Source organism: Aythya ferina (genome assembly GCF_964211825.1).
Source record: "Aythya ferina genome assembly, chromosome: 4".
Lineage (NCBI taxonomy): Eukaryota > Metazoa > Chordata > Aves > Anseriformes > Anatidae > Aythya > Aythya ferina.
In genome coordinates this window covers 70,805,396-70,820,423 of record NC_140300.1, presented here as the reverse complement: position 1 = coordinate 70,820,423, position 15,028 = coordinate 70,805,396, and the positions used below count along the sequence as shown (strand labels likewise).

Sequence of the window (15,028 nt, the reverse complement as noted above, 5' to 3'; positions counted from 1 at the left end):
ACATCAAATAGTATCCTATATAGCTCTCCTAAATGTTCTGTCACCTTAAGACAATACTGTTTTTCCATAGAAAAGTGACTTTTTAAATCTGTTTTCTTACTTTCCCCTCAGTTTCATAAATTTCAGAGACAGCAAGCTGACTCGAATTCTACAGAACTCTCTTGGAGGAAATGCTAAGATGGTTATTATTTGTACAATCACTCCTGTTTCTTTTGATGAAACACTCAGTACTCTTCAGGTAAACCTTCTTGCCTGTTGTCGAGCATCATTCTGCCTCTAGACTTTAATATTGATGGCTTGGGGTGGGGGGAAAAATGTGACGGGCAGGGGTCTTTAGTCACCGGAACCTTCTAAAGGTCCTCTGCACTTGGGACATGAAATGTGTCTATTTTGTACTCTGCGTGTTCTCTCAGTCCCATTGTTGTACTAGTTTGGCTAGCTAGAGCTTTTTGGCAGTTCGACAACATTTTAGACAGCTTCTACAAGAAGAGAGGGTAAATGAACTAGTGATGAACTTTAGGCAGGATTGTCTTCCTTTTGGTGCTCTCTAGGTCTTTATATTGAAAAATAATTAGGTGTGGTTTTGCTTAAGCACACTTTTCTGCCTGTCGTGGTTCCGCTCAAGTGGGCAGCCGAGCTCCACCACAAGCACTCTCTCACTCCCCCTCCTCAAAGAGGAACGGGGAGAAAATATGTGAAAAGGGCTCAAAGGTTGAGATAAGGACTAGAAGATCACACAGTAATTATTGTAACGGGCAAAACAGACTCGGCATAAGGAGATAGTAAGATTTATTGCCTATTACTAACAAGCGAGAGAAGTGAGAAAACAAAGGAAAAAGCAAACCAAAAGCACCTTCCCCCCCATCCACCCTCTTCCACCTCCTCCCCCCGAGCGGCGCAGGGGAACGGGGGAATGGGGGTTATGGTCAGTCTACAGCACTTCTTCTCTGCCGCTCTTTCTCGGTCACTCTCGTCCCCTGTGCTGTGGGGTCCCACCCACGGGATGCAGTCCTTGATGAACTGATCCGGCGTGGGCTTCCCACAGGCAGCAGCTCTTCCAGAACTGCTCCAGATATGGGTCCGTACCACGGGGTCCATCCCTCAGGAGAAAACTGCTCCAACCTGGCTCCCCTACGGGCAGCAGCTCCTGCCAGGTCACCTGCTCCTGCGTGGGCTCCTCTCCACGGGCTACAGGTCCGGCCCGGAATCTGCTCCGGCAGGGGTCTTCCACAGGCGGCAGCCTCCGTCGGTGCAGGGCCACCTGCTCCACCGTGGTCTCCTCCACGGGCTGCAGCATGGAACCCTGCTCCACCGTGGTACTCCATGGGCTGCAGGGGGACATCCTGCTTCACCATGGTCCTCACCACAGGCCACAGGGGACTTCTGCTCCGGCACCTGGAGCACCTCTCCCCCTCCTTCTGCACTGACCTTGGCGCCTGCAAGGCTGTTCCTCAACCAGAGTTGACTGGAGTAGAGCTCTCTGGATGTAATGCTATTTCTGTTATTTATTTTTTGAGTGATTAGAAATTCATGTTTAAACTTCTCTTGCTGCTAAGGTGAATTTTAGAATTACTGGAAGTCGTATTTGACACGACTAATTTTAGTACTTGACAGTGAAGTGTAGAGACGAGGACAAACCCAGTTCTTGTTTTTCTCCATCACTATAGATTCAACAGTTAACTGAGACACTAGATAGTGTATCAAGTGAAAAAGACCAGCTATTGGCTGAGAGAACTAGTCATTCTTCTCAGCTTAAAGAACAAATCTCATCCATTAGTGAAGAAAAAGATGAGCTACAAAAACTTCTTCAGGACACCAGGTCTGAGCGGGACCAGCTCAACGTGGAATTGCAAAAATCCTCTGAGATGGTTGGTGTTGCAAGTTGCATACCTGGGTTAGGAATAATTTATCTCCTTGAATGGTACTTAAAAGTACCATGTGCACAAGTCGATGGGGCTGGATGGGATCCACCCAAGGGTACTGAGAGAACTGGCAGAGGAGCTGGCCAAGCCACTGTCCATCATTTATCAGCAGTCCTGGCTATCGGGGGAGGTCCCAATCGACTGGCGGCTAGCAAATGTGGCGCCCATCTACAAGAAGGGCCGGAGGGCAGACCCGGAAAACTACAGGCCTGTCAGTTTGACCTCAGTGCCAGGGAAGCTCATGGAGCAGATCCTCCTGAGAGTCATCATGCAGCACTTGCAGGGGAAGCAGGCGATCAGGCCCAGTCAGCATGGGTTTATGAAAGGCAGGTCCTGCTTGACGAACCTGATCTCCTTCTATGACAGAGTGACGCGCTGGGTGGATGAGGGAAAGGCTGTGGATGTGGTCTACCTTGACTTCAGCAAGGCTTTTGACACCGTCTCCCACAGCATTCTCCTCAAGGAACTGGCTGCTCTTGGCTTGGACTGGCGCACGCTTCGTTGGGTTAGAAACTGGCTGGATAGCCGGGCCCAAAGAGTCGTGGTGAATGGAGCCAAGTCCAGTTGGAGGCCAGTCACTAGTGGCGTTCCCCAGGGCTCGGTGCTGGGGCCGGTCCTCTTTAATATCTTCATCGATGATCTGGACGAGGGCATCGAGTGCACCCTCAGTAAGTTCGCAGATGACACCAAGTTAGGTGCGTGTGTCGATCTGCTTGAGGGTAGGAAAGCTCTGCAGGAGGATCTGGATAGGCTGCACCGATGGGCTGAGGTCAACTGCATGAAGTTCAACAAGGCCAAGTGCCGGGTCCTGCACCTGGGGCGCAATAACCCCAAGCAGAGCTACAGGCTGGGAGAGGAATGGTTGGAAAGCTGCCAGGCAGAGAAGGACTTGGGAGTGATGGTGGATAGTCGGCTGAATATGAGCCAGCAGTGTGCTCAGGTGGCCAAGAAGGCCAACGGCATCCTGGCTTGTATCAGGAACAGCGTGACCAGCAGGGCTAGGGAGGTGATCGTCCCCCTGTACTCAGCTCTGGTGAGGCCGCACCTCGAGTACTGTGTTCAGTTTTGGGCCCCTCGCTACAAGAAGGACATGGAGGTGCTTGAGCGGGTGCAGAGAAGGGCGACGAAGCTGGTGAGGGGCCTGGAGAACAAATGGACAGCAAAAGACTTGTAGCAAGCCATGGGACTTTTGCTGTTTCGAAAAATCCCTCAACAATTCCCCCCCCCCTTTTTTTTTCTCTTCTTCTTCTTCGAGCAAACCAAGTCTGATGTAACAGTTTTGCAAGTAACCCTATAACCACTTTTATCACAATACAACACAGTGATGATTGACACTACCACAAACAGAATCCTTAATCCCTCTTTGACTAATCCCAGTAACCATCTATGCATCGTTTCAAACAAATCAGTGAACCATTGATTGAAAGGATTGATATCATATTGAATCTTTCTCATGTGCTCTTTCAGGAAAGTAATGGATTTGTGAATTGACTCATTATGATCAAAAAGGTTTAAACAGCACATTCGCTCAGAGTCTTCCCCCCCATGGCTTTGAGCCAAAAGCAAGATGTCAATAGCAGCTTGATCCTGTAAAAGCACATGTCGCAGACTATTTTGATCTGGTAACATCTCCTCGAGTATCTCTGTCGGGGCATGGGCTTGCTTCTCAGCCCAGCATACCAATTTTTCTAAGTTCTTAATTGCGGCCACAGATGCCACTTCTGGCACTAAACTTGCCAATGCCGCTCTAGCTGCAACACCAAGCAATTCAACATTATCATTGCAATCCGGTGCAAGCAATGCCCATTTATGTCTGGTGATCTCACACAACTGTGACAAGCTAGGAGCAAATATAGTAAGTTTATCTAAGTAACGTGGACTTCCAATAGCATTTGCAGGGATACCTTGCCAGGCCCTATCCCCGCAAATCAGAAAAACATCAGGAGGTAAGGCCATAGCTGTACAATTGTTCCAAACACTATAGTTGTTACCCCTTGTCTCCATGCCATAAGCCCCTAAACCCTGCCTAGCAGTGTCATTGTAAACACAGGTGTTATTTGTATTTCTGTACCCGTATGGCCCTTTCCAAGTTCCTGTAGCAGGATCTCGGTAATTCATTCTTATTCGTGGTAACACATTTGGTGCTGCTCTATTTATTCTTTGAAAATGAATACTTGCAGGAGGGTCTTCTCGGTCCCTAGTCAAACATAAGTGATTCAAGACACCCAATGCCTCGGAGAATCGTTCATCGATGTTCCTGATCTCTTTTAATCTAATTGTTCCTTTAAAACCTGATGTGATTGTTCAACCATCACTTGGCCTGTGGGAGAAAATAGAACACTCATTTTAGGCTGAATCTGTAGGAAAATCCATTCCAGAACTCGACAATGCTGCCCTATTATTCCACCCTTGCCATCACCTGTGTCACTTACACTACTCTTATTACCCGTGCTGTTAGTGTCAGTGGCATCCTCCTGGTACCATTTCTGTCTTCGTCGCCCCTTACTCTCCCCCTTTTCTTTTTGCCACTGACCATTCACCACAAATGGATGAGACACATGATTGCTAGTTAGGAAAGAAAGTGTAACGTCTGCTATACGGCTGCAGGCAGTGCCGGCTGCAACCTTAGAAGCTGTTTGTGACAGAGCCTGCCGGTGGGCATTTGGCAGTGTAATCCGTGGCTCTGCACTCCTGCCCCGCAATAAAGGCAGTAATAGAGCTAAGTCATCGTTAGTAATCTGCACAATATGGCAACCCCACGGAATGTTATCCAGGAACATAGTTATAACACCGATCTGGGGACAAACAGTCTTTTTTGCATTGCAAGATACGCCTCTCATAAACACAATGCCAGAGAGAAGCAGCACAGCTGCTGCTGCCTCCATGGTCACGTCAGACAGGCTGCAGGGTCCTGATCTCTGCCCCTCTATGTGCCCACTCGCCACACGGTGAGGGTCAGCTGCCGGTGTCCACTGACGCCTCTGGTCTCCCGTAGCAACTTGATCCCGGCTGTCCTGCATCCCCCCACCATTCCTTTGTTTCCCTGCTTTTTTTTTCCCCCCCCTGTGTCTCACCGCAAGTCCTGTGTCCGGGTCAGTGCTTGGAGTTTCTCAATGTCTCTCAGGTGGTCCGGCTTCTGTCAGGGCTCTCAGTGTCTCTCAGAGCCGTCCATGTCTCTGAAGCATCTCTCAGGGCCCTCTGTGCCTTCAAAGTCTCTCCATGTGTCTCAGGTCTCTCAGCGTCTGTTGGGTCTCTCAGCTTCTCTCAGGGCTCTCCGTGTCTCTGAAGCCTCTCTGTTTCTGTCAGGTCTCTCAGCGTCTCTCAGCGTGTCCGGGTCGCAGCCTGTTCAGGCCCCATATGTTGCAGGAAGCACAGCCGAAAGCACGACAGACACCAGTAGGGTCAGATCATGCTCCATTTTATTGCCTGAATAGCCTGACTTTTATAGTGAACTTAACAGGGGCGGACAGTGTCTCACTCAAGATTATTGGTCAAAAGCACTCAGGCAAACAGCTACTAGAAAACAACCCCCTTGTGATTAGCAGTCACGCAGACCTTGTCCTTGAAGCCAGCTACTGGCAACAATATTTTTCTGAATTCCTCAACTGGGCGATGTGGGAACACTGTCATGGGGACTTGGTTTGCTCAGCTGCAGCAAGCTGTGGGATCTTTGCTGTTTCAAAAATCCCTCAACACCTCCTTGGATCACCACAATTTTGGAAGCTTTTTTTAACCTAACAATCATTTTTCATGAATATTTGACACACTAATTCTATGAAACTTTTAAAAATAAAGGTTAGTATAGTCACTCACCAAAAGATCTCAACCAGCTTCTTGGGTTTACTGACCTTTGGAAAAAGGAAGTTTTACACTCATTTGTTTTGCCATGCTTGTTGGGAGTTGCAGTCTAACTGGTAAGTTTCTCTACACCAACGCAGTTTCATGTTGAAACACCAAGATGCTGCCATCTAGTGAAACTCGAGATTTTAAGTGGGATTTTCTCCTGCACAGGTTAGGAATAAAAGAGGATCATGAACATTAGCTATCCATTCCCCCACAAAGAATGCAAGAAATTAACAGGATTCTCACCAAAAAAGGCCACAACAATGTTCCTCCCCAAGCAATTGCTCTTTACCCATCATCAAATTTTAAGCTAGGACAATACTTGAAAAGTAATTTTTTAATTGTTGATTTACCAAAGTAGCCGTTCTTAAACTTGTATCAGTGCTTTAATTTAGATCTGTTAAGGCAGTTAACATCACGAGACTCAAAGATGCTATGTCAAAATTGAATTATAAGTTCACACCAGATCCAAGGCCACCCTAATAGTTTTCTTAATGAATTCAGAAAGCTGCCTGAATTCCAGCTGGGCACATTTCTGTGGGTAAACCTGGACACGCGCACAGGCACGTGCGGTCATATTATGCCACTCTTGAACTGTAACAGCTTTCTAAGGCTTTGAAAATCAGCTCCCCAGTTAACAAAGTATTTAGGTTTTCTAGTATCATTTATTCTCCTGTCCCTAGCCTTACAACTAATAAATTCAGACACAAGCAGGAATACACTGCAACAGCCCTTATCAGCTCAACCACCAGAAAAATCTCTAAATCTAGAAATGTTCTAGCAAGCAATTAATAAATATCCAGAAACTGAAAACAAACAAACAAACAAAAAAAAACACAAGGTAGACACCTTGCTTTTCTCTTTTGGAAGGAAAAAGTCAGCTTAAAATGTATTCTTTTAATAAAATACCAGAATGAAAGAAATGAAAAAAGTGTGGTAGCCAAAGGAAATATCGTTCAATAATAATGGGAAATTGCAAAGAAAAAATGGGACAACTTGCATTTATCACTGCCAGGAGAATGAATTATTCCTACATATCTATGGCTGTCACAGGAAAGGAAACAGTGCAGTGCTGAGTTCAGCAATGGTATTTAGAACTTGTGTATTTTTAGCTAGAAATTGTTATAAGCTTTCCATGACAAAGTTTTGGAAATATGAATGTTCACAACTTCTTAGTAGTTGCAGTAGTTGGCAGTTTTTGGCTATTCAAGGTAAATAGATAGTTGGGTCTTCAGTTGGGATTTCAGAAGTACCCCTGTCAGGCAAACAACCCTTGTGTTACTCTTCCAATCCCATTAACTGCAGTGCATCCAGAAAAATGATGATGTAACCATTTGCTTATCAGTCTGGCTATCCTAAAATGAAGTACTTAGGAAGAGATCTGGTAACATTCAGAGCTTCATTCCTATAAAATAAAGACAAGACTTTTGATACAAAAGTCTTTGTTCAGTATGACACCGACAGTTCATGATGATTTCATTCTTAAAGGAGTTCATCTCAGGTGTTGAGTGCCAAATTTCTTCTAGCTTGGAGGAAGGGAAGGATCTATCTTCTATCTAGACTTCAAACATTTCCTGATAGAGCAAAGATTCAGTTAGAAAAAATTAAACACTGGTGACACAGATTTGTGCAACAGTAATTCGCTGCACAAACTGACTGCAGAAAGCTGTAAGACAGACAAGCAGCATAATAATGATGAAAGGGGTAAGATTACTATCAAAGACTGTTTTTAGACTGAATATTATAATCAGCATTCCCAAATCGTACCATCATGTCTCCACAAAACTGAAGAGACCAGCAGAAATATTTTGAGATACTTAACACAAAGTTTATTGTCAAAACAAACCTTATACAGGACGTAAAAATAAGTTTCAAAATTCAGGTAGGCAGGATAGCAAAACTCTGCCATACAGCCCTGATTACAATTTATTTTTCACTCACTAGAGTAACTGCAGCATCAATTAGATCCATTGGTTACTGCTTGGAAAAAAATATTCAGATGTCACACTCCAAACAGGAAAGAGAAGTATGCTCAAAGATGATGCAAAATGCAAAGTTACTCCTGGCACCATAATTGACAGAGCTGCAGAAATATTGCATAACCTTTAAGAGAAGTCCTTGATTTATTTTGTGCCTTGAAAAGGGAAAGTGCGCAATATAGAGTTTAAAGTTGTAGTAAAAGTGCAGTTTCCATGGTCTCAAAAAAAGAGACAGTATAAGACTTCTATACTGAGAAACAAAAAGTAACTAGTGAGAACAGAGAGATGTTGATTTGGAAAGAACTGAAGGTACAAGCCACCCAGACGAGGGCTCTTGCAGGAACGCCGGAGAAGTTCGAGAAGCTTCACCGCAGCTTAGTTCGTGATTCATTCCTGTGTCCATTTTTCTTCAGTATGTTAGCTCTTCTTTTTTTGCTATCCTGAAAATAACCAAAGAAGAACATCAGCAGCGGGTTGCAGGCAACGTGACTGCTTTTTCATTTTTGTTCTTGTACTGCAGCTTTGCCAGCTGGGGGAAGCAGCAGCAGCTCCAGGACAACAAGGGAACTGCAGCTGCCAGAGCTCTTCCCACAGCTGATGATTTAACCCGACAGAACTGTCTTCCATATAGGCGGATTCTGGATGTTACCACTGCAAAGGCAGCTTACAACAGAATACCTTCACTGGGTAGTACAATCAGGGGCTTTATCTTTCTCTGAAGATCCAAACCACTGGCTAAGAGGTTGTTCTGTGGGCTCTGTTCCTGCAGATGGCACATCTATAAAGAAGACAAGAACATTACAGTAATGCTTTCCTAGTTTCACAATCAGAGACAGCCTGACTAGGGCAGCTGTTACTGCAGCTGGAAGCTGCCAGACTAGGAGATTTCACATCAAAGACTAAAATCAACCACTTCAAAGAAATTTAGAAAAAAAAGTTAACCAGCAGTTAACTCTGAATAGATGACTGAGCAACCCGTGAGAATCAGTTTTGCCAGAAGCAGGTACTTAACTCAGGTAACATCAGAAAGCAAAAGATGCTATAGCATCATCTGTCTGCTAGGAACGATACTCTGCCCAGTCACTTTGCAGTGATCGATCATCAACACTTTCACTGCAACAAAAGAAATATAAAGTTTGCCTAATCTTCATGAATGTTTTAAGTATTTGGGTGCTGTACAGCACATACAATCGTTTTGGCACCAGCTGGTCAGCCCTTCCACCAAGGTGGTAACAAGGCATTCAAGAACAGTTTCCGTGAGAGTTTTGGGACCGAATGCAGGAAGCACAGGACACCTACTTTTACCACTCCTTATATTTCGTCTCTCCTAATCTTAATCAGACACCATATTACATACCTGTTAGCGTACCTAAATTGGAATTATCAAAGAAATTTGTTGGACGCGTCAGTGGCAGAGGCTTTGATGCATCCTGAGTCACCGTTTCCTGAGAAATAGGCTCTTTGAAGGATGGATTTTGCTCTTTGAGGGAATCCAACACTTTCTTCGCTGGAGACCTTGGTACTGTCTCTCGAGTAGTCTCTCTCGAAGATTTCTCTTTCAATTTTAGCGCTCTCTCTTTCCATTTTCTAAGTTCGTCTTTCAATTGAGCCTCATTACTGAACAGGGAAAAAAGATCACCAGCATTTAATTACAGAAAACATTAAACAACTCTTTTAAGTCAAGAAAAATGCCTGACAAGACAGTTCCTGCATGTTCCTGTATGACAATTCCCTTGACATACCACAGACATGGCAATGCAAGCCCCCTTACCACGACCAAAGGGGTATTCTTAGTTTTGGAGGCATAATTTTTTTTTCTTCCCAAAAGCTAAAGAGATCCAAACAAAACGTGTTCTCCAGTTATTGATAAAAAGCATTTAAAATTCCATTCTGATGGAAAAAAATAACACAATTTAAAGCTTAAAAGCCATCAAGAAGTATACATACATACATCACCACCTTTAGAAGTTTAGATTTGCTAGACTCTTTCACATCTTACACTTAAAAATTCTCCACTTCTACAGCCGTCCAGGAAAGAAACTGTAACAGCATAGGTTAAAGAGAAATGACTTAGTTAACGCGGCGCTTATTATCTTTATGCTTACCTTAGTAGATCATCAATTTGTTTCTTCAGCTGCAAGTTCTCTTCCTGTAGCTTCGCTTGTTCAGATTTTAAAACAAGCACGTGGTGGTGGCAGTGGTATAGTTCAGAGCACACACAAGTAAGGGGCTTTTGGTATTGCTGAGGAGTTTCTGTAGATACCACTAGAAAACAGTTTTATACAAAAGCACGTGTTACTTGGTCAGGGTTTCAAACCACGTCAATATTTCTCTTAGCCATGCTTATGCAAAATTCCTTCCCGTAGCCTTGTATGTAAAACCTCACTAGGTTCGGAGTATCATTACAACAGCTCTTTTTTAAACCCACCATCAGTAATCACACTGCCAGGGAGATATTAAGGAGTTTATGTGATTAGTTATATCATGATTAGAACTAGAGAACTAGATATGGGAACGTAACCCACCACAACAGCAACCACAATCCAAGAAATAACAAACGAAACCAGGCAAGAACTGAAACCAGGCAAGAACTGCTGTGATTCCAGTACAGCCTATGTGCAGCTCCCGTGTTTCAGCCTTCCACCTCTTCCAAAGCATCCTACCCCTCTCACGGCCTTTTGAGGTAAAAGGCCTGCATCTAAGCCTAGAATTTAACCACACAACCTTAAAACCAGATGTTTAATATGAAACAATCCCTTATATTGATCCGGAGTTTACCAGTAACGTCTTGATCTTGCTGTGCTCTTCTGAGTTCTTCTTTTAGCTTTCTTAACTGTTCTTCTTGGTGTTCTGCAACAGCTTTATAATTAGCAAGTCTGTATTGGTGGGCAGGGAGAGGGAAACAGAAAAATTTTAAGCTTAATTATTCAAGTTGCAAGAGACTTAGTTGGATTTTCAAGCGTATTAACAAAGACAAATGTATTTGAAGTAAAACAAAAACTACATCTGGCTGTCAGTTAGATTTCAGGTGAAGTACAGAAAAGCAGAAGTTAAACTATTATTATTAAATTATTCTGTGTGCATCCTTTCTCTCCATTGAGCCTCAGAGCGCTCTCCATTGATGCTTTCCCCTCAAAGTCGTCAGAACAGTTGTTTCATTTATGGCTGAGCATAGGTTGGTTGAGAAATTTTGGTGGGTGCATGGGGATGGGGTTGGTTTGGCAATCAACCTGACTGAGATGCACGTGGCTTTTACTTTCTCTGGAATGCAGCTATGATAAAAACCTAGTAGACCCAAAGCTGAACGCTCACTTCTTATTCAGGGGTGTGGGGGTTAGGGAAGAGCTACCGGTTACAAACAAACAAACCAAACAAACACATGAACTTACTGCATATCAAAGATCTTTGATTGCTTCGTTCTGTCCATGTCATATCTTACCAACTGTGTTTTGAGATCATTAATTTCTTCTTTGTACAACTCAGCACCTTTATTTAACTTTTCCTGAAAATAAAACAAGACACCTACTATGAAGAAAAGCACCGAATACGGGGACTGCTTGCTTTGCGCTTTTACTGCAATCTGCCAGAAGTTACAGGACAGAGCTGCAAGCAGGAAGTTTTTCTGGGCTAAGAACGCCCAGATCACTAACCAGTACCATAGGACCAGTTGCCATCTGAACATAATGAATGCACTCCCATTTTCAGCCAGTTTTGCTGACTTGCTTGCAGATGTCATCTGGGAATCTTGAACTAGCATGCCAATAGATTATGCAGAAAAAAACAGCCCATGCTTCAGTTTCAAAATTGGAAGTTTAAGAATGTTTCAGCAATATATCAGAAGCAATCAATTTAGCTTCTAATACCATAACACGGGTTCTAAATTTTGTCTCTGAAAGCAGCACCAGTAGCACGTGAAACAGCATGCTACAACACGTGAGTAGAGTGCTTTTCTCTAAGAAAACCACACAGAACTACAAATTGACTTTACAGCGCTCTCTGCTTCCCTCGCTGTAAGAATGAAACTCGAAAATAATTTGACTCCTACCTGGAGACTCTGATTTTCTGCTAGGACAGTGCTGAGGCTTTTCTCTGTCTCATTCAGTTTGGCTTCCAGCTGGGTGAGCTCACTCGTAGCTGCTTTTACTTTCATCTGTGCTTGTAACTGATCAATCCTGTCATCTTTTTCTCTGACATTTTTTTCCGCTTCCTTTGCTATGTTTTCCAACTTCTGGATTTTTGCTTCCATAGCCTGTTGGGATATACCAACCACTCATGAGCAGTAACACCAAGCCAAGAGTTATAACTATGTCCCTGCACAGCACAGGGTGATATTCTTCATCAAAACAAACAAAACAACAAACAGAACAGGAATTCCTATACAGTCTATAGCATTGTTCTCTTTCATCTGTTACTGTTCTGGGACATTCAACTCTAAAAAAACATGCTTTGAACACAAGTAACTGTAACATTAGAAGTATGGACAGAGGGCAAACGAGTGCAACCCCCACGAGTCATGACAATTTTTATCCAGCTTCCAGTCTGACACAGAGACTGCTGTATAGTTAATGAATATCACACTACTGGAACCTATACTTCGGAAATAACTGGGTGCGTTTACAGAGATTTATAAGCTAACATCTGTGCGTGTGTGTGCACAGAAAACTGACTGTTAAATCACATCACAGGCATAGCTCAAACTCCCACTTTTGGAAAAAAAGAAATCTACAAAAAAAAGTCCATTGTGGGCCAGTGTATCGTGTGACAGATTTACAGTCATCAATCTTCATTTTCTTTTCAGTCGAAAGTACTCTCGCTTAGAAAATAATCATAAAGTGGGTTTTCTTTAGAAAAATATTTGCACCTTTTTATCTTGTTCTGCAGCCTTCAAGCGGTTATGAAGTCTGTTGTTTTCTTCTTCTAGCAGAAGATGAGCAGAGCCACCAGGGGCCAGTTGCTCCTTAAGGGCGTTTAGTTCCTGAAGCAACTCTTCAGTTTTCTCTTTTGTCCGTTTATATTCAGCATCAGCATTTTTGCAGTAGTTGGAAGTTCTGTCATTCAACTCTGAATTAAGCGGAGAGAATGTCTGAAAAATCAGTAATGAAGAACAGATTAAATTTTGGAACCAGCTAGAAATCAGGAAGTGTCTTAGCCTGTATTAATTTCACATTCTGAACTCAGTTGCACATTTGAAGACAGTTATTACCAAAAATGGAATTACTGACACTCAAATGATCAGAGTGCTGGAGCACCTCTCCTATGAAGAGACCTCGGGTTGTTTAGCGCAGAGAAGAGAATGCTGTTTTTGTTGTAAAAGCTTTGATTCACAGAACGTCTATCAAAGAATTCTTCCTAAGAGCCTGTCAGCATTGGGAAATCCGGCAGAAGTCAAGGCTGACAAATAATTCTACAGAAGCAGCTCAACTCTTTGTCAATAGCCTGAGAGTGAGTCACAACGTGTGCAGAAGGATGACGAGCTCTTCATAATCTACCCGAAAGCACAGCACGAACAGCCTAGTAACAAGCGTATGCTGGAAGTCGAGACAACTGCTGTTAAGAACTAGTTGGAAGGTAGAGGAGTCCCTCCCACAGCCTGTCTTCCAAGAGGTCTCCGATGTGCTTATTAAAAGATGTCACCTCATGAAATGCTCTTCATGATTCACCTCAGACAGCAGAACAGACTTTTTCCCAGTTGTGGGTGGTATAAGGAAGAAAGAAGAGGGAAAGCACAGCTGAAAGACCTCTAGGATAATCTAGCTTTCTGAAGGTAGAAAAGGTGTGAGAATGTCAATTACAATTAAGCTCTATCAAAAAACAAAAAAAAAAAACACAACAAAAAACACTTCAGCCATTCTAAAGGTGGTTTGAAAAGAACAGAACCTCGTAGGCAGAAAGCCCTCAGGATGTGACTGCATCAGGTTGCCAAGTTCTACAAGGAAGGTTGGAGTAACAGTTACAATCCTACAGTTTCTAAGATTCATTCTCTTTAAGAAAACCACACACAAAAACACCACCACATACACACAGAAAGCTATCTCCCCAAAAGTCTTTTTAAACACAAGTTTCCAAGTTTGAATGTAGGGGGAAGAAAGCCTGTAAAAATCTTCCAGGTATTCCTACGTTTTACAGATAAATACGCCTATAGCCAGTGCTGTTGGATAAACTGAAAATAATTAAGTGAGTCAACTTTAAGATAGCTTTTTGTGTTTGTTGTCAACCAGGTTACAGAGGTACTTGCAGAGTGCTTACACAAAACGTATTTCTTATTCATTAAGTTAATTTACCTTTGCTTTTGCAGTCCAGAACTTAATGACTTGTAAAAGCCTTTCATTATCTTTTCTTAGCGCTTCTTTCAGTTCTTCTGCATCACAGTGGAGTCCTGAACAAGCTTCCCAGAACCGTGCTGTTTCTTTTCCAGCCCTTTCTTCCTTCTGTAACTCTGCCTCTATGCTGAGAAGTTCACTTTCCATTTCTGATACGTCTTTGATAATATTCTTTAGAAAGAAGAGACCAAGTTTAAGCATTGCCTTGATGACTACACGTTTAATAGAAATTTCGCCCCCTTAGGTATCCATACTTACTGTAAGTCTGTTTTAACACCTAATTATAGCATATTTGCTAAGCTAAAATGAGTTTTGCTGTACCTTACTGGGAAAATTAGAAAACAATCCACATTCCTGGGGATAGGTGGGAAGGTGAAAGGAGAAAAAGTCAACCAATTGCTTCAAAAATCATCTTAGGATCAGATAGTATGGATTCTAAAGGGCAAGTCAGTTAGAAACGCTTTATGAAACAGAGAAATCATTTTACGGAACTGGTGGCAATAAATAAATGTGAGTTCTGTGTTCCCCTCACCACACTGAGTTTAAACAGACAAAACCAATGCCCATCACGCTAGCACAACCACATTACGCCCTGTCTCAAAAGAAACAAGCCTGGCTGAAAAGTTGTTTCAACCGCTACCTCTGCATCCGAATGCAAACTCTGCAGCACTTCGCCGACGTTTACCACTCGAGCAGGTATTTCCTTCTGGGTCAAATGAAACTCCTTGAGACCCCGAATTTGAGCTTGCAGCTGATCTTGTTTTCTCTTTTCCTCAAGCAATTCCATTGCATACTTGTTCACAGTAGCGTGATACTCCATTTTCTTTGAGCAAAGAAGATGGAATTGGAACTGTCGTAGAAGCACAGGACATATCAGTGAGTAAGCTTTAGAACGCTACCTTGCATCCAGCTCAAATTCCAGATTTTATCATTCAGTCTATTTATTCTCCTAGCGAATAGATGT

General features: G+C 43.1%; 2 protein-coding genes and 1 long non-coding RNA gene across 6 annotated transcripts in view; all 3 read right to left on the bottom strand.

The window, feature by feature from the left end:
- Positions 1-774: 774 nt before the first annotated feature.
- Positions 775-4,209, bottom strand: LOC311435541 (uncharacterized protein). The gene is made up of 2 exons (XM_084516667.1): positions 1,321-4,209; positions 775-1,279 (listed from the first exon to the last, which is right to left on the bottom strand). The coding sequence occupies exon 1, from the start codon at positions 4,038-4,040 to the stop codon at positions 3,132-3,134; it is 909 nt and encodes a 302-aa protein (XP_084372793.1). The 5' UTR covers positions 4,041-4,209; the 3' UTR covers positions 775-1,279; positions 1,321-3,131.
- LOC311435545 lies at positions 775-5,338 on the bottom strand. The gene is made up of 3 exons (XR_014692203.1): positions 4,997-5,338; positions 4,101-4,242; positions 775-3,063 (listed from the first exon to the last, which is right to left on the bottom strand). It is a non-coding gene; the product is annotated as an uncharacterized lncRNA (long non-coding RNA).
- Positions 5,339-7,571: 2,233 nt separating this feature from the next.
- Positions 7,572-15,028, bottom strand: part of LOC311435533 (centromere-associated protein E-like) — a 32,246-nt gene continuing 24,789 nt past the window's right edge. For 3 of the 4 annotated variants that reach the window (XM_084516641.1, XM_084516643.1, XM_084516644.1), the window contains 10 exons: positions 14,705-14,914; positions 14,026-14,235; positions 12,606-12,827; positions 11,790-11,993; positions 11,134-11,246; positions 10,523-10,620; positions 9,850-10,009; positions 9,102-9,361; positions 8,423-8,522; positions 7,572-8,184 (listed from right to left, as the gene is read on the bottom strand). In XM_084516641.1, coding sequence (XP_084372767.1) covers positions 8,425-8,522; positions 9,102-9,361; positions 9,850-10,009; positions 10,523-10,620; positions 11,134-11,246; positions 11,790-11,993; positions 12,606-12,827; positions 14,026-14,235; positions 14,705-14,914 — 1,575 coding nt within the window. In that variant the 3' untranslated portion in view covers positions 7,572-8,184; positions 8,423-8,424. The remainder of the gene's footprint in view (positions 8,185-8,422; positions 8,523-9,101; positions 9,362-9,849; positions 10,010-10,522; positions 10,621-11,133; positions 11,247-11,789; positions 11,994-12,605; positions 12,828-14,025; positions 14,236-14,704; positions 14,915-15,028) is intronic. The other variant, XM_084516642.1, reaches the window with a different exon arrangement.